General features: G+C 40.6%; 1 protein-coding gene across 1 annotated transcript; it reads left to right on the plus strand.

Moving 5' to 3' along the window:
* The first annotated feature begins 15,933 nt into the window (after positions 1 to 15,933).
* LOC126092945 (piggyBac transposable element-derived protein 4-like) lies at positions 15,934 to 18,073 on the plus strand. Its single transcript, XM_049908676.1, has 3 exons — positions 15,934 to 16,048; positions 16,152 to 16,922; positions 18,060 to 18,073. The coding sequence occupies exons 1-3, from the start codon at positions 15,934 to 15,936 to the stop codon at positions 18,071 to 18,073; spliced, it is 900 nt and encodes a 299-aa protein (XP_049764633.1).
* Positions 18,074 to 18,355: the final 282 nt, after the last annotated feature.

Raw genomic sequence — 18,355 nt, forward strand, 5'->3', positions numbered from 1 at the left:
GCATCCGAAGAGAGATACTCGCCTCCCACTAGAAGATCCTGTCGTTGCCATATAAACGTTCCTCGATTTAGAAAGAGAAGGCATAGAACCTATAGTATTTCATAGCGACGCAATTTATGTGTTAATTCGTCGTTGTGAGGGATCGACGGATGCAATAAAGAAGGAATAGTGCATCCGAAAAGAGATACTCGCTTCCCAATACAAGATCCGTTCGTTGCCATAGAAACGCTCCTCGATTTAGAATGAGAAGGCATAGAACCTATAGTATTTCATAGCGACGCAATTTCTGTGTTAATCCGTCATCGTGAGGGATCGACGGATGCAATAAAAAAGGAATAGAGCATCCCAAAAGAGATACACGTCTCCCAATAGAAGATCCTGTCGATGCTATAGAAACGTTCCTCGATTTAGTAAGAGAAGTCATAGAACCCATAGCATTTCATAGCGACGCAATTTCAGTGTAAATTCGTCATTGTGAGGGATCGACGGATACAATAAAGAAGGAATAGGGCATCCGAAAAGAGATACGCGCCTCCCAACACAAGAACCTGTCGTTGCCATGGAAACGTTCCTCGATTTAGAGAGAGAAGGCATAGAATCTATAGTATTTCATAGCGACGCAATTTCTGTGTTAATTCGTCATTCTGCGAAATAGACGGATGCAATAAAGATGGAATTGTGCATCCGAAAAGAGATACTCGCCTCCCAATAGATGATCCTGTCGTTGCCATTGTAACGTTCCTCGATTTAGAAAGAGATGGCATAGAACCAATAATATTTCATAGCGACGCAAGTTCTATGTTAATTCGTCATTGTGAGGGATCGACGGATGCAATAAAAAAGGAATAGTGCATCCGAAAGAGATACTCGCCTCCCAATAGAAGATCCTGTCGTTGCCATAGAATAGTTCCTAGATTTAGAAAGAGAAAGTATAGACCCATTAGTATTTCAAAGCGACGCAATTTCTGTGTTAATTCGTCATTGTGAGGGTTCGACGGATGCAATAAAGAAGGAATAGGGCATCCGAAAAAAGATACTCGCCTTCCAATATAAGATCCTGTCGTTGCCATAGAAACGACCCTCGATTTAGAAAGAGATGGCATTGAACCTATAGCATCTCATAGCGCCGCAAATTCTGTGTTAATTCGTCATTGTGAGGGATCGACGGATGCAATAGAGAAGGAATAGTGCATCCGAAAAGAGATACTCGCCTCCCAATAGAAGATCCTGTCGTTGCCATAGAATCGATCTTCGATTTAGAAAGAAAAGGCATAGGACATATAGAATTTCATAGCGCCGCAATTTCTGTGTTAATTCGACATTCTGAGGGATCGACGGATGCAATAAAGAAGGAATAGTGAATCCGAAAAGAGATACTCGCCTCCCAATAGAAGACCCTGTTGTTGCCATTGAAACGTTCCTCGATTTAGAAAGAGAAGGCATAGAACCCATAGTATTTCATAGCGACGCAGTTTCTGTGTTAATCCGTCATCGTTAGGGATCGACGGATGCAATAAAGAATGAATAGTGCATCCGAAAAGAGATACTCGACTCCCAATAGAAGATCCTGTCGTTGCCATAGAAACGTTCCTCGATTTTGTAAGAGATGGCATAGTACCTATAATATTTCATAGCGACGCAAGTTCTTTGTTAATTCGTCATTGTGAGGGATCGACGGATGCAATAAAGAAGGAATAGTGCATCCAAAAAGAGATACACATCTCCCAATAGAAGGTCCTTTCGTTGCCATAGAAACGTTCCTCGATTTAGAAAGAGACGGCGTAGAAACTATAGTATTTCATAGCGACGAAATTTCCGTGTTAATTCATCATTGTGAGGGATCGACGGATGCAATAAAGATGGAATAGTGCATCCGAAAAGAGATACTCGCCTCCCAATAAGAGATCCTGTAGTTGCCATATAAACGTTCCTCGATTTTGAAAGAGAAGGCATGGAACCTATAGTATTTCATACCGACGCAATTTCTTTGTTAATTCATCATTGTGAGGGATCGACGGATGCAATAAAGAAGGAATAGGGCATCCGAAAAGAGATACTCGCCTCCCAATATAAGATCCTGTCGTTGCCATAGAAACGTTCCTTGATTTAGAAAGAGAAGGCATAGAACCCATGGTGTTCATAGCGACGCAACTTCTGTGTTAATTCGTCATTGTGAGGGATCGACAGAAGCAGTAAAGAAGGAATAGTGCATCCGAAAGGGGATACTCGCCTGTTAATAGAAGATCATGTCGTTGCCATAGAAACAATCTTCGATTTAGAAAGAGAAGGCATAGAACCCATAGTATAACATAGCGACGCTATTTCTGTGTTAATTCATCCTTGTGAGGGATCGACGGATGCAATAAAGAAGGAATAGTGCATCCGAAAAGAGATACTCGCCTCCCAATAAGAGATCCTGTAGTTGCCATATAAACGTTCCTCGATTTTGAAAGAGAAGGCATGGAACCTATAGTATTTCATACCGACGCAAATTCTTTGTTAATTCATCATTGTGAGGGATCGCCGGATGCAATAAAGAAGGAATAGTGCATCTGAAAAGAGATACTCGACTTTAATAGAAGATCAAGTCGTTGCCATAGAAACGTTCCTCGATTTAGAAAGAGAAGGCGTAGAACCTATAGTATATCGTAGCCACGCAATTTCTGTGTTAATTCGTTATCGTGAGGGATCGACGGTAGCAATAAAGAAGGAATAGTGCATCCGAAAAGAGATACTCGCCTCCCAATAGAAGATCCTATCGTTGCCATAGAATCGTTCTTCGATTTAGAAAGAGAAGGCATAGAACCCATAGTATTTCATAGCGACGCAATATCTGTGTAAATTCGTCATTGCGAGGGATCGACGGATGCAATAAAGAAGGAATAGTGCATCCGAAAAGAGTTAGTCGCCTTTAATAGAAGATCAAGTCGTTGCCATAGAATCGTTCCTCGATTTAGTAAGAGAAGCCATAGTACCCATAGTATTTCATAGCGACGCAATTTCTGTGTAAATTCGTCGTTGTGAGGGATCGACAGATACAATAAAGAAGGAATAGGGCATCCGAAAAGAGATACTCGCCTCCCAATACAAGAAACTGTCGTTGCCATGGAAACGTCCCTCGATTTAGAGAGAGAAGGCATAGAATCTATAGTATTTCATAGCGACGCAATTTCTGTGTAAATTCGTCATCGTTAGGGATCGACAGATGCAATAAAGAAGGAATAGTGCATCCGAAAAGAGATACTCGCCTCTTAATAGAAGATCCTAACGTTGCCATAGAATCGTTCTTCGATTTAGAAAGAGAAGGCATAGAACCCATAGTATTTCATAACGACGCAATTTCTGTGTAAATTCGTCATTGCGAGGGATCGACGGATGCAATAAAGAAGGAATAGTGTATCCGAAAATAGTTAGTCGCCTTTAATAGAAGATCAAGTCGTTGCCATAGAATCGTTCCTCGATTAAGTAAGAGAAGCCATAGTACCCATAGTATTTCATAGCGACGCAATTTCTGTGTAAATTCGTCGTTGTGAGCGATCGACGGATACAATAAAGAAGGAATAGTGCATTTGAAAAGAGATACTCGCCTCCCAATAGAAGATCCTGTCGTTGAAATAGAATGGTTCCTCGATTTAGAAAGAGAAAGTATAGACCCATTAGTATTTCAAAGCGACGCAATTTGTGTGTTAATTCGTCATTGTGAAGTTTCGACGGATGCAATAAAGAAGGAATAGGGCATCCGAAAAAAGATACTTGCCTTCCAATATAAGATCCTGTCGTTGCCATAGAAACGACACTCGATTTAGAAAGAGAAGGCATAGAACTTATAGTTTTTCATAGCGTCGCAATTTCTGTGTTAATTCGTCATTTTCAGGGATCGGCGGATGCAATAAAGAAGGAATAGATCATCCGAAAAGAGATACTCGCCTTTAATAGAAGATCAAATCGTTGCCATAGAAACGTTCCTCGATTTAGAAAGAGATGGCATAAAAGCTATAGTATTTCATAGCGACGCAATATCTGTGTTAATCCGTCATTTTGCGAAATCGACGGATGCACTAAAAATGGAATAGTTCATTCGAAAAGAGATACTCGCCTCCCAATAGAAGATAATGTAGGTGCCATAGAAACTTTCCTCGATTTAAATAGAGAAGCCATGGAACCTATAGTATTTCCTAGCGACGCAATTTCTGTGTTAATTCGTCATTCTGCGAAATAGACGGTTGCAATAAAGATGGAATAGTGCATCCGAAAAGAGATACTTGCCTCCCAATAGATGATCCTGTCGTTGCCATAGTAACGTTGCTCGTTTTAGAAAGAAAAGGCATAGAACATATTGTATTTAATAGCGACGCAATTTCTGTGTTAATCCGTCATGGTTAGGGATCGACAGATGCAATAAAGAAGGAATAGTGCATCCGAAAAGAGATACTCGCCTCCCAATAGAAGATCCTGTCGTTACCATAGAATCGTTCTTCGATTTAGAAAGAGAAGGCATAGGACCTATAGAATTTCATAGCGACGCAATTTCTGTGTTAATTCGACATTCTGAGGGATCGACGGATGCAATAAAGAAGGAATAGTGCATCCGAAAAGAGATACTCGCCTCCCAATAGAAGACCCTGTTGTTGCCATAGAAACGTTCCTCGATTTAGAAAGAGAAGGCATAGAACCTATAGTATTTCATAGCGACGCAATTTCTGTGTTAATCCGTCATCGTTAGGGATCGACGGATGCAATAAAGAATGAATAGTGTATCCGAAAAGAGATACTCGCCTCCCAATAGAAGATCCTGTCGTTGCCATAGAAACGTTCCTCGATTTAGAGACAGATGGCATAGAACCCATAGTATTTCATAGCGACGCAATTTCTGTGTAAATTCGTCATTGTGAGGGATCGACGGATGCAATAAAGATGGAATAGTGCATCCGGAAAGAGATACTCGCCTTCCAATAAAAGATCCTGTAGTTGCCATATAAACGTTCCTCGATTTAGAAAGAGAAGGCATGGAACTAAAATAGTATTTCATAGCGACGCAATTTCTTTGTTAATTCATCATTGTGAGGGATAGTCGGATGCAATAAAGAAGGAATAGGGCATCCGAAAAGAGATACTCGCCTCCCAATATAAGATCCTGTCTTTACCATAGAAACGTTACTTGATTTAGAAAGAGAAGGCATAGAACCCATAGTGTTTCATAGCGACGCAACTTCTGTGTTATTTCGTCATTGTGAGGGATCGACAGATGCAATAAAGAAGGAATAGTGCATCCGAAATGGGATACTCGCCTGTTAATAGAAGATCACGTCGTTGCCATAGAAACGTTCTTCGATTTAGAAAGAGAAGGCATAGAACCCAAAGTATTTCATAGCGACGCTATTTCTGTGTTAATTCATCCTTGTGAGGGATCGACGGATGCAATAAAGAAGGAATAGTGCATCCAAAAAGAGATACTCGCCACCCAATAGAAGATCCTGTCGTTGCCATAGTAACGTTCCTCGATTTAGAAGAGAAGACATAGAACATATAGTATTTCATAGCGACGCAATTTCTGTGTTAATCCGTCATTGTGAGGGATCGACGGATGCAATAAAGAAGGAATAGTGCATCCGAAAGAGATACTCGCCTCCCAATAGAAGATCCTGTCGTTGCCATATAAACGTTCCTTGATTTAGAAAGAGATGGCATAGAACCTATAGTATTTCATAGCGACGCAATTTCTGTGTTAATTCGTCAATGTGAGGGATCGACGGATGCTATAAAGAACGAATAGTGATTCCGAAACGAGATACTAGCTTCCCAATATAAGTTCCTGTCGTTGCCATAGAATAGTTCCTCGATTTAGAAAGAGAAGGTATAGACCCATTAGTATTTCAAAGCGACGCAATTTCTGTGTTAATTCGTCATCGTGAGGGTTCGACGGATGCAATAAAGAAGGAATAGGGCATCCGAAAAAAGATACTCGCCTTCCAATATAAAATCCTGTCGTTGCCATAGAAACGATCCTCAATGTAGAAAGAGAAGTCATAGAACCTATAGTATTTCATAGCGTCGCAATTTCTCTGTTAATTCGTCATTTTGAGGGATCGGCGGATGCAATAAAGAAGGAATAGTGCATCCGAAAAGAGATACACGCCTTTAATAGAAGATCAAGTCGTTGCCATAGAAAAGTTCCTCGATTTAGAAAGAGATGGCATAGAACCCATAGCATTTCATAGCCACGCAATTTTGTGTTAATTCGTCATTGTGAGGGATCGGCGGATGCAATAAAGAAGGAATAGTGCATCTGAAAAGAGATACTCGCCTTTAATAGAAGATCAAGTCGTTGCCATAGAAACGTTCCTCGATTTAGAAAGAGAAGGCATAGATCCTATAGTATATCATAGCCACGCAATTTCTGTGTTAATTCGTTATCGTGAGGGATCGACGGTAGCAATAAAGAAGGAATAGTGCATCCGAAAAGAGATACTCGCCTCCCAATAGAAGATCCTATCGTTGCCATAGAATCGTTCTTCGATTTAGAAAGAGAAGGCATAGAACCCATAGTATTTCATAGCGACGCAATTTCTGTGTAAATTCGTCATTGCGAGGGATCGACGGATGCAATAAAGAAGGAATAGTGCATCCGAAAAGAGTTAGTCGCCTTTAATAGAAGATCAAGTCGTTGCCATAGAATCGATCCTCGATTTAGTAAGAGAAGGCATAGAACCCATAGTATTTCATAGCGACGCAATTTCTGTGTAAATTCGTCATTGTGAGAGATCGACGGATACAATAAAGAAGATATAGGGAATCCGAAAAGAGATACTCGCCTCCCAATACAAGAACCTGTCGTTGCCATGGAAATGTTCCTCGATTTAGTGAGAGAAGGCATAGAATCTATAGTATTTCATAGCGACGCAATTTCTATATTAATCCGTCATCGATAGGGATCGACAGATGCAATAAAGAAGGAATAGTGCATCCGAAAAGAGATACTCGCCTCCCAATAGAAAATTCTATCGTTGCCATAGAATCGTTCTTCGATTTAGAAAGAGAAGGCTTAGAACCCATAGTATTTCATAACGACGCAATTTCTGTGTAAATTCGTCATTGCGAGGGATCGACGGATGCAATAAAGAAGCAATAGTGCATCCGAAAGGAGTTAGTTGCCTTTAATAGAAGTTCAAGTCGTTGCCATAGAATCGTTCCTCGATTTAGTAAGAGAAGGCATAGAACCCATAGTATTTCATAGCGACGCAATTTCTGTGTAAATTCGTCATTGTGAGGGATCGACGGATACAATAAGGAAGGAATAGGGCATCCGAAAAGAGATACTCGCCTCCCAATACAAGAACCTGTCGTTGCCATGGAAACGTTCCTCGATTTAGAAAGAGATGGCATAAAACCTATAGTATTTCATAGCGACGCAATTTCTGTGTTAATTCGTCATTGTGCGAAATCGACGGATGCACTAAAGATGGAATAGTGCATCCGAAAAGAGATACTCGCCTCCCAATAGAAGATAATGTAGTTGCCATAGAAACTTTCCTCGATTTAAATAGAGAAGGCATAGAACCTATAGTATTTCCTAGCGACGCAATTTCTGTGTTAATTCGTCATTCTGCGAAATAGACGGATGCAATAAAGATGGAATAGTGCATCCGAAAAGAGATACTCGCCTCCCAATAGATGACCCTGTCGTTGCCATAGTAACGTTCCTCGTTTTAGAAAGAGAAGGCATAGAACCTATAGTATTTCATGGCGACGCAATTTCTGTGTTAATCCGTCATCGTTAGGGATCGACAGATGCAATATAGAAGGAATAGTGCATCCGAAAAGAGATACTTGCCTCCTAATAGATGACCCTGTCGTTGCCATAGTAATGTTCCTCGTTTTAGAAAGAGAAGGCATAGAACCTATAGTATTTCATGGCGACGCAAGTTCTGTGTTAAATCGTCATTGTGAGGGATCGACGGATGCATAAAAAAAGGAATAGTGCATCCGAAAGAGATACTCGCCTCCCAATAGAAGATCCTGTCGTTGCCATAGAATAGTTCGTCGATTTAGAAAGAGAAAGTATACACCCATTAGTATTTCAAAGCGACGCAATTTGTGTGTTAATTCGTCATTGCGAGGGTTCGACGGATGCAATAAAGAAGGAAGAGGGCATCCGAAAAAAGATATTCGCCTTCCAATATAAGATCCTGTCGTTGCCATAGAAACGACACTAGATTTAGAATGAGAAGGCATAGAACCTATAGTATTACATAACGTCGCAATTTCTGTGTTAATTCGTCATTGTCAGGGATCGGCCGATGCAATAAAGAAGGAATAGAGCATCCGAAAAGAGATACTCGCCTTTAATAGAAGATCATATCGTTGCCATAGAAACGCTCCTCGATTTAGAAAGAAATGGCATAGAACCTATAGTATTTCATAGCGACGCCATATCTGTGTTAATTCGTCACTGTGCGAAATCGACGGATGCACTAAAGATGGAATAGTGCATCCGAAGAGAGATACTGGCCTCCCAATAGAAGATAATGTAGTTGCCATAGAAACTTCCCTCGATTTAAATAGAGAAGGCATAGAACCTATAGAATTTCCTAGCAACGCAATTTCTGTGCTAATTCGTCATTCTGAGGGACCGACGGATGCAATAATGCACGAATAGTGCATCCGAAAAGAGATACTCGCCTCCCAATAGAAGGTCCACTCGTTGCCATAGAAATGTCCCTCGATTTAGAAATAGAAGGCATAGAATCTCTAGTATCTCATAGCGACGCAATTTCTGTGTTAATTCGTCGTTGTGAGGGATCGACGGATGCAATAAAGAAGGAATAGTGCATCCGAAAAGAGATACTCGCCTCCCAATAGAAGATCCTGTCGTTGCCATAGTAACGTTCCTCGATTTAGAAGAGAAGGCATAGAACCTATAGTATTTCATGGCGACGCAATTTCTGTGTTAATCCGTCATCGTTAGGGATCGACAGATGCAATAAAGAAGGAATAGTGCATCCGAAAAGAGATACTCGAATCCCAATAGGAGATCCTGTCGGGTCCATAGAAACGTTCCTCGATTTAGGAAGAGATGGCATAGAACCTATAGTATTTCATAGCGACGCAAGTTCTGTGTTAATTCGTTATTGTAAGGGATCGACGGATGCAATAAAGAAGGAATAGTGCATCCGAAAGAGATACTCGCCTCCCAATAGAAGATCCTGTCGTTGCCATATAAACGTTCCTTGATTTAGGAAGAGATGGCATAGAACCTATAGTATTTCATAGCGACGCAATTTCTGTGTTAATTCGTCATTGTGAGGGATCGGCGGATGCAATAAAGAAGGAATTGTGCATCCGAAAAGAGATACTCGCTTTTAATAGAAGATCAAGTCGTTGCCATAGAAACGTTCCTCGATTTAGAAAGAGATGGCATAGAAGCCATAGCATTTCATAGCGACGCAATTTTGTGTTAATTCGTCATCGTGAGGGATCGATGGATGCAATAACTAAGGAATAGGGCATCCGCAAAGAGATACTCGCCTCCCAATACAAGATCCTATTGTTGCAATAGAAACGTTCCTCGATTTAGAAAGAGAAGGCATAGAATCTATAGTATTTCGTAGCGACGCAATTTCCGTGTTAATTCGTCATTGTGAGGGATCGACGGATGCAATAAACAAGAAATAGTGAATCTGAAAAGAGATACTCGCCTCCGAATAGAAGATCCTGTCGTTGCCATATAAGCGTTCCATGATTTAGAAAGAGAAGGCATGGAACCTATAGTATTTCATAGCAACGCAATCTCTTTGTTAATTCGTCATTGTGAGGGATCGACGGATACAATAAAGAATGTATAGGGCATCCGAAAAGAGATACTCGCCTCCCAATAGAACATCCAGCCGTTGCCATAGATGCGTTCCCCGATTTAGAAAGAGAAGGCATAGATCCTATAGTAACTCATAGCGACGCAATTTCTGTGTTAATTCGTCATCGTGAGGGATCGGCGGATGCAATAAAGAAGGAGTAGTGCATCCGAAAAGAGATACTCGCCTCCCAATAGAAGATCCTGTAGATGCTATAGAAACGTTCCTCGATTTAGAAAGAGAAGGCAGAGAACCTATAGTATATCATAGCCAAGCAATTACTGTGTTAATTCGTCATCGTGAGGGATCGACGGATGCAATAACGAAGGATTAGTGCATCCGAAAAGAGATACTCGCCTGCCAATAAAAGATCCTGTCGTTGCCATATAAACGTTCCTCGATTTAGAAAGAGAAGTCATGGAACCTATAGTATTTCATAGCGACGCAATTTCTTTGTTAATTCATCATTGTGATGGATCGACGGATGCATTAAAGAAGGAATAGGATATCCGAAAAGAGACACTCGCCTCCCAATATAAGATCCTGTCGTTGCCATAGAAACGTTCCTTGATTTAGAAAGAGAAGGCATAGAACATATAGTGTTTCATAGCGACGCAACTTCTGTGTTAATTCGTCATTGTGAGGGATCGACAGATGCAATAAATAAGGAATAGTGCATCCGAAAAAGGATACTCGCCTGTTTATTAGAAGATCATATCGTTGCCATAGAAACGTTCCTCGATTTAGAAAGAGATTGCATAGAACTCATAGTATTTCATAGCGATGCCATTTCTGTGTTAATTCGTAATTGTGAGGGATCGAAGGATGCAATGAACAAGGAATAGTGCATCCGAAAAGAGATACTCGCCTCCCAATAGAAGTTCCTGTCGATGCTTTAGAAACGTTCCTCGATTTAGAAAGAGAAGGCATAGAACCTATAGTATATCATAGCCACGCAATTACTGTGTTAATTCGTCATCGTGAGGGATCGACGGATGCAATAAAGAAGGAATAGTGCATCCGAAAAGAGATACTCGCCTCCCAATCGAAAACCCTGTCGTTGCCATACAATCGTTCTTCGATTTAGAAAGAGAAGGCATAGGACCTATAAAATTTCATAGCGACGCAATTTCTGTGTTAATTCGACATTGTGAGGGATCGACGGATGCAATAAAGAAGGAATAGTGCATCCGAACAGAGATACTCGCCTCCCAATAGAAGATCCTGTCGTTGCCATAGAAACGTTCCTCGATTTAGAAAGAGAAGGAATAGAACCAATAGTATTTCAAAGCGACGCAATTTCTGTGTTAATCCATCATCGATAGGGATCGACGGATGCAATAAAGAATGAATAGTACATCCGAAAAGAGATACTCACCTCCCAATAGAAGATCCTGTCGTTGCCATATAAACGTTCCTCGATTTAGAAAGAGAAGGGATAGAACCTATAGTAATTCATAGCGACGAAATTTCTGTGTTAAGTCGTCGTTGTGAGGGATCGACGGATGCAACAAAGAAGGAATAGGGCATCTGAAAACAGATACTATCCTCCTAATATAAGATCCTGTCGTTTTCATAGAAACGTTCCACGATTTAGAAAGAGAAGGCATAGAACCTATAGTATTTCATAGCGACGCAATTTCTGTGTTAATTCGTCATTGTGCGAAATCGACAGATTCAATAAAGATGGAATAGTGCATCCGAAAAGAGATACTCGCCTCCCAATAGAAGATAATGTAGTTGCCATAGAAACGTTCCTCGATTTAGAAAGAGAAGCCATAGAACCTATATTATTTTATAGCGACGCAATTTCTGTGTTAATTCGTCATTGTGAGGAATTGACGGAAGCAATAAAGCAGGAATAGTGCATCTGAAAAGAGATACTCGCCTCCCAATAAAAGATCCTGTCGTTGCCAAAGAAACGTTCCTCGATTAAGAAAGAGAAGGGATAGAACCTATAGTAATTCATAGCGACGCAATTTCTGTATTAATTCGTCATCGTGAGGGATCGTCTAATGCAATAAAGAATGAATAGTGCATCGGAAAAGAGATACTCGCCTCCCAATATAAGATCCTGTCGTTGCCATAGAAACGTTCCTTGATTTAGAAAGAGAAGGCATAGAACATATAGTGTTTCATAGCGACGCAACTTCTGTGTTAATTCGTCATTGTGAGGGATCGACAGATGCAATAAATAAGGAATAGTGCATCCGAAAAAGGATACTCGCCTGTTTATTAGAAGATCATGTCGTTGCCATAGTAACGTTCCTCGATTTAGAAAGAGATGGCATAGAACTCATAGTATTTCATAGCGATGCTATTTCTGTGTTAATTCGTAATTGTGAGGGATCGAAGGATGCAATGAACAAGGAATAGTGCATCCGAAAAGAGATACTCGCCTCCCAATAGAAGTTCCTGTCGATGCTTTAGAAACGTTCCTCGATTTAGAAAGAGAAGGCATAGAACCTATAGTATATCATAGCCACGCAATTACTGTGTTAATTCGTCATCGTGAGGGATCGACGGATGCAATAAAGAAGGAATAGTGCATCCGAAAAGAGATACTCGCCTCCCAATCGAAAATCCTGTCGTTGCCATACAATCGTTCTTCGATTTAGAAAGAGAAGGCATAGGACCTATAAAATTTCATAGCGACGCAATATCTGTGTTAATTCGACATTTTGAGGGATCGACGGATGCAATAAAGAAGGAATAGTGCATCCGAACAGAGATACTCGCCTCCCAATAGAAGATCCTGTCGTTGCCATAGAAACGTTCCTCGATTTAGAAAGAGAAGGGATAGAACCTATAGTAATTCATAGCGACGCAATTTCTGTGTTAATTCGTCATCGTGAGGGATCGTCGGATGCAATAAAGAATGAATAGTGCATCAGAAAAGAGATACTCGCCTGCCAATATAAGATCCTGTCGTTGCCATAGAAACGTTCCTCGATTTAGAAAGAGAAAGGATAGAACCTATAGTAATTCATAGCGACGCAATTTCTGTGTTAATTCGTCATCGTGAGGGATCGTCGGATGCAATAAAGAATGAATAGTGCATCAGAAAAGAGATACTCGCCTCCCAATAGAAGTTCCTGTCGATGCTTTAGAAACGTTCCTCGATTTAGAAAGAGAAGGCATAGAACCTATAGTATATCATAGCCACGCAATTACTGTGTTAATTCGTCATCGTGAGGGATCGACGGATGCAATAAAGAAGGAATAGTGCATCCGAAAAGAGATACTCGCCTCCCAATAGAAGATCCTGTCGTTGCCATATAAACGTTCCTCGATTTAGAAAGAGAAAGTATAGACCCTATAGTATTTCATAGCGACGCTATTTCTGTATCAATTCGTCATTGTGAGGTTTCGACGGATGCAATAAAGAAGGAATAGGGCATCCGAAAAGAGATACTCGCCTCCCAGTAAAAGATCCTGTCGTTGCCATATGAACGTTCCTCGATTTAGAAAGAGGAGGCATAGAACCTATAGTATTTCATACCGACGAAATTTCCGTGTTAATTCGTCGTTGTGAGGGATCGACGGATGCAATAAAGGAGGAATTGTGCATCCGAAAAGAGATACTCGCCTCCCAATATAAGATCCTATCGTCCATATAAACGTTCCTCGATTTAGAAAGAGAAGGCATAGAACATATAGTATTTCATAGCGACGCAATTTCTGTAATAATTCGTCATTTTGAGGGATTGACGGTTGCAATGAAGCAGGAATAGTGCATCCGAAAATAGATACTCGCCTCTCAACCGAAGATCCTGTCGTTGGCATAGAAACGTTCCTCGATTTAGAAAGAGAAGACATAGAACCTATAGTATTTCATAGCGACGCAATTTCTGTGTTAATTCGTCATCGTGAGGGATCGACGGATGCAATAAAGAAGGAATAGTGCATCCGAAAAGAGTAACTCGCCTCCCAATAGAAGATCCTGTCGATGCTGTAGAAACGTTCCTCGATGTAGAAAGAGAAGGCATAGAACATATAGTATTTCATAGCGACGCGATTTCTGTCTTAATGCGTCATTGTGAGAGATCGACGTATGCAATAAAGAAGGAATAGTGCATCCGAAAAGAGATACTCGCCTCCAAATAGAAGATCCAGTCGTTGCCATAGTAACGTTCCTCGATTTAGAAAGTGAAGGCATAGAACCTATAGTATTTCATAGCGCCGCAATTTCTGTGTTAATTCGTTATTGTGAGGGATCGACGGATGCAATAATGGAGGAATAGTTCATCCGAAAAGAGATACTCGTCTCCCAATAGAAGATCCTGTCGATGCTCTAGAAAAGTTCCTCGATTTAAAAAGAGAAGTTATAGAACCTATAGTTTATCATAGCCACGCAATTTCTGTGTTAATTCGTCATCGTGAGGGATCGACGGATGCAATAAGGAAGGAATAGTGCTTCGGAAAAGAGATACTCGCCTCCCAATAGAAGATCCTGTCGTTGCCATAGAATAGTTCGTCGATTTAGAAAGAGAAAGTATACACCCATTAGTATTTCAAAGCGACGCAATTTGTGTGTTAATTCGTCATTGCGAGGGTTCGACGGATGCAATAAAGAAGGAAGAGGGCATCCGAAAAAAGATATTCGCCTTCCAATATAAGATCCTGTCGTTGCCATAGAAACGAAACTAGATTTAGAATGAGAAGGCATAGAACCTATAGTATTACATAGCGTCGCAATTTCTGTGTTAATTCGTCATTGTCAGGGATCGGCCGATGCAATAAAGAAGGAATAGAGCATCCGAAAAGAGATACTCGCCTTTAATAGAAGATCATATCGTTGCCATAGAAACGTTCCTCCATTTAGAAAGAGATGGCATAGAACCTATAGTATTTCATAGCGACGCTATATCTGTGTTAATTCGTCATTGTGCGAAATCGACGGATGCACTAAAGATGGAATAGTGCATCCGAAAAGAGATACTCGCCTCCCAATAGAAGAGAATGTAGTTGCCATAGAAACTTCCTTCGATTTAAATGGAGAAGGCATAGAACCTATAGTATTTCCTAGCAACGCAATTTCTGTGCTAATTCGTCATTCTGAGGGACCGACGGATGCAATAATGCAGGAATAGTGCATCCGAAAAGAGATACTCGCCTCCCAATAGAAGGTCCACTCGTTGCCATAGAAATGTTCCTCGATTTAGAAAGAGAAGGCATAGAATCTCTAGTATCTCATAGCGACGCAATTTCTGTGTTAATTCGTCGTTGTGAGGGATCGACGGATGCAATAAAGAAGGAATAGTGCATCCGAAAAGAGATACTCGCCTCCCAATAGAAGACCCTCTTGTTGCCATAGAAACATTCCTCGATTTAGAAAGAGAAGGCATAGAACCTATAGTATTTCATAGCGACGCAATTTCTGTGTTAATCCGTCATCTTTAGGGATCGACGGATGCAATAAAGAATGAATAGTGCATCCGAAAAGAGATACTCGCCGCCCAATATAAGATCCTATCGTTGCCATAGAAACGTTCCTCGATTTAGAGAGAGATGGCATAGAGCCTATAATATTTCATTGCGACGCAAGTTCTTTGTTAATTCGTCATTGTGAGGGATCGACGGATGCAATAATGAAGGAATAGTGCATCCAAAAAGAGATACACATCTCCCAATAGAAGGTCCTTTTGTTGCCATAGAAACGTTCCTCGATTTAGAAAGAGACGGCGTAGAAACAATAGTATTTCATAGCGACGCAATTTCTGTGTTAATCCGTCATCTTTAGGAATCGACGGATGCAATAAAGAATGAATAGTGCATCCGAAAAGAGATACTCGCCTCCCAATAAAAGATCCTGTAGTTGCCATATAACACTCTAAGCGCCAAGCCCGTAAAATTTACGGGCCTGGGATCGCGCGAAAATCACCAAGCCCGTAAAATTTACGGGCCGCTACATTTAATTTCATTCAAAACACTGCAACGTTATTTCTACGGGTTTGGCCAGCGCTATACGTTTTTCAGATGTTTATTAACAAAATGCGTCCATAGATGTCACGGCAGCGCTGTAATTCATGTTAAAACTTATCTTTGCGTTCTCAGTCTGTATATCATTCAGTTGTTTGTCATCATGTTTCGGCGCGGTTTATCAGACGCAGAAATTGCGGATTTGATCAATCATAGCGACACTCTGGATAATGTAGAGAGTGATTCAGACGATTCTGAATGCAATGGTGTGTTTGAAGGTACGTATTTCCGAATTTTCCACGTAATTGTGCAGTACGCACATATCTGTTGAACATGTGTAAACGATGTATGTAGTTACACATAATGTGATATTCTTTTTAGAAGACGAGATTGATGACAGTTTGTCTTCAGATGAAGACGAGAATGATGTTGAAGGTGTTGCTTCAAATCCAGCAGCTGTGCCGTATCCGAAAGACAGTGAGTGGACTGCAGTTGACACCTACCGACCTCTGCCTGTCAACACGACACCCAGGCAGATACTAGTGGATATTGATGAGTCGAGTTCTGTACTGGATTGCAGTAAAGTGTTCCTTACTGACAGTGACGTAAATGAACTCAAGAGACAGACAAATTTGTATGCATCACAGACAATACAGAAGAAAAGAAGAGGAAATAATCTGAAGCCCCATTCAGTTTTGAGTTCGTGGAAGCCAGTGACTATAAGTGAGATGAGGCGTTTCTTGGGTATTATTTTCCACATGTGTGTTTCGAAAAAGCCCAAAATTGCGGACCATTGGAGCACTAATCCTGTTCTTAGTTGTAACTTTTGTCCCCATGTCATGAGCCGTTTGCGTTTCACTCAGATACTGTCATGCTTGCATCTTGTTGACAATTCAAATCAGAAAAAACCAGGCGAAGATGGATTTCATCCACTTTACAAAGTTTTGCCATATTATAATAATTTGAAGGAGCGATGTATCCAGGCATATCGTCCCTCAGAAAAAGTGACAATTGATGAAGGAATTTGCCCATTTCGAGGTCGTGTGAGTTTCCGTGTTTACATGCAAAATAAGCCTCATAAGTATGGACTGAAAGTATATGCTGTTGCTGAAGCCAGTAGTGGCTATGTTGTAAATTTTGAAGTTTATGCTGGTAAGCATATTGTTGACAATTCTTCGTCTGCGGTTATTTTGCGATTGTTGTCTGACAGCAGCTTGCTGAACAAAGGCCACACTGTGTATTTAGATCGATTTTATTCCAGTCCAGAGCTATTTCAGCAACTGGCAGAGAAAGGCACTGGAGCTGTTGGTACTGTGAACAAATCCAGGAAAGGATTGCCTAAAGATTTAGTATCTGCTAAGCTGAAAAAGGGCGAAATGTCTTTTCGGCGTAAAGATAATGTATTGGCAATGAAGTGGAAAGATAAGAGAGATGTGTATACATTGTCTACAAGGCATCAAGCAACATTTGGTACGCATACTAAGAGAAATGGGTCTGTAGTATTGAAACCACTTCAGGTACTTGATTACAACCTCAATAAAATTGGAGTGGATATTGGAGACCAACGCCTGCAGTACAATCCGTTCCAGCACAGAACTGTGAAATGGTGGCGAAAATTATATTTCCATTTGCTGCTTATGGGAGTATCAAATGCATTTTGGCTGTACAATGCAGTGCACAGGAAGAAAATTACAATAACAGACTTTATAACAGTGCTTGCAGTTCAGCTTGTTGAAGACGACACACTTGAATTCATTCCAAGAAATGAAGGAACTGTAGGTCGGCTAACAAAGAGACATTTTTTGCAGCACATACCTGCAACTACTAAGAAGTATGCTGCTCGTGTGTGTCACGTGTGCAGTTCCAGGAGCAAGAAACAGAGTGGCAAGGCTTCTCGCAAAGAGACACGATACGAATGTGAACAGTGTGGCGTTGCACTCTGCCTGGAACCTTGCTTTAAAATTTTCCACACTAAAAAACAATATGATTCTGTGTGAAATTTATATGTAATACTGTATACTATCAGAAACATGTAATGTAGTGCCACAATTTTGGTTAAAAATAAATCACAATTGTATTCCCTTATTCGTATGACTTTTTCTAAATTCTTAAAACATCTAAGTGATTTCTATAACTGTACCTTAAAGCTGTGCATTGTAAAGTAGTTTCTTTCACTCAGAATTAAAGTAGAAATGTGCAGCTTCAAGATGGTACCAAATTTGCCACAATCCAAACAGTAGATTTGATGCAGTAATTTTTTTAATATTGGTAAAATTGCCCGGTTTCTAGGGACGGGTGCATAAAATAGGCCTGGTACAGAGAGTGATAAACGTTCCTCGATTTAGAAAGAGAAGGCATGGAACCTATAGTATTTCATAGCGACGCAATTTCTTTGTTAATTCATCATTGTGAGGGATCGACGGATGCAATAAAGAAGGAATAGGGCATCCGAAAAGAGATACTCGCCTCCCAATATATGATCGTGTCGTTGCCATACAAACGTTCCTTGATTTAGAAAGAGAAGTCATAGGACCCATAGTGTTTCATAGCGACGCAACTTCTGTGTTAATTCGTCATTGTGAGGG

The sequence above is a fragment of the Schistocerca cancellata genome, chromosome 7 (assembly GCF_023864275.1).
Source record: "Schistocerca cancellata isolate TAMUIC-IGC-003103 chromosome 7, iqSchCanc2.1, whole genome shotgun sequence".
Lineage (NCBI taxonomy): Eukaryota > Metazoa > Arthropoda > Insecta > Orthoptera > Acrididae > Schistocerca > Schistocerca cancellata.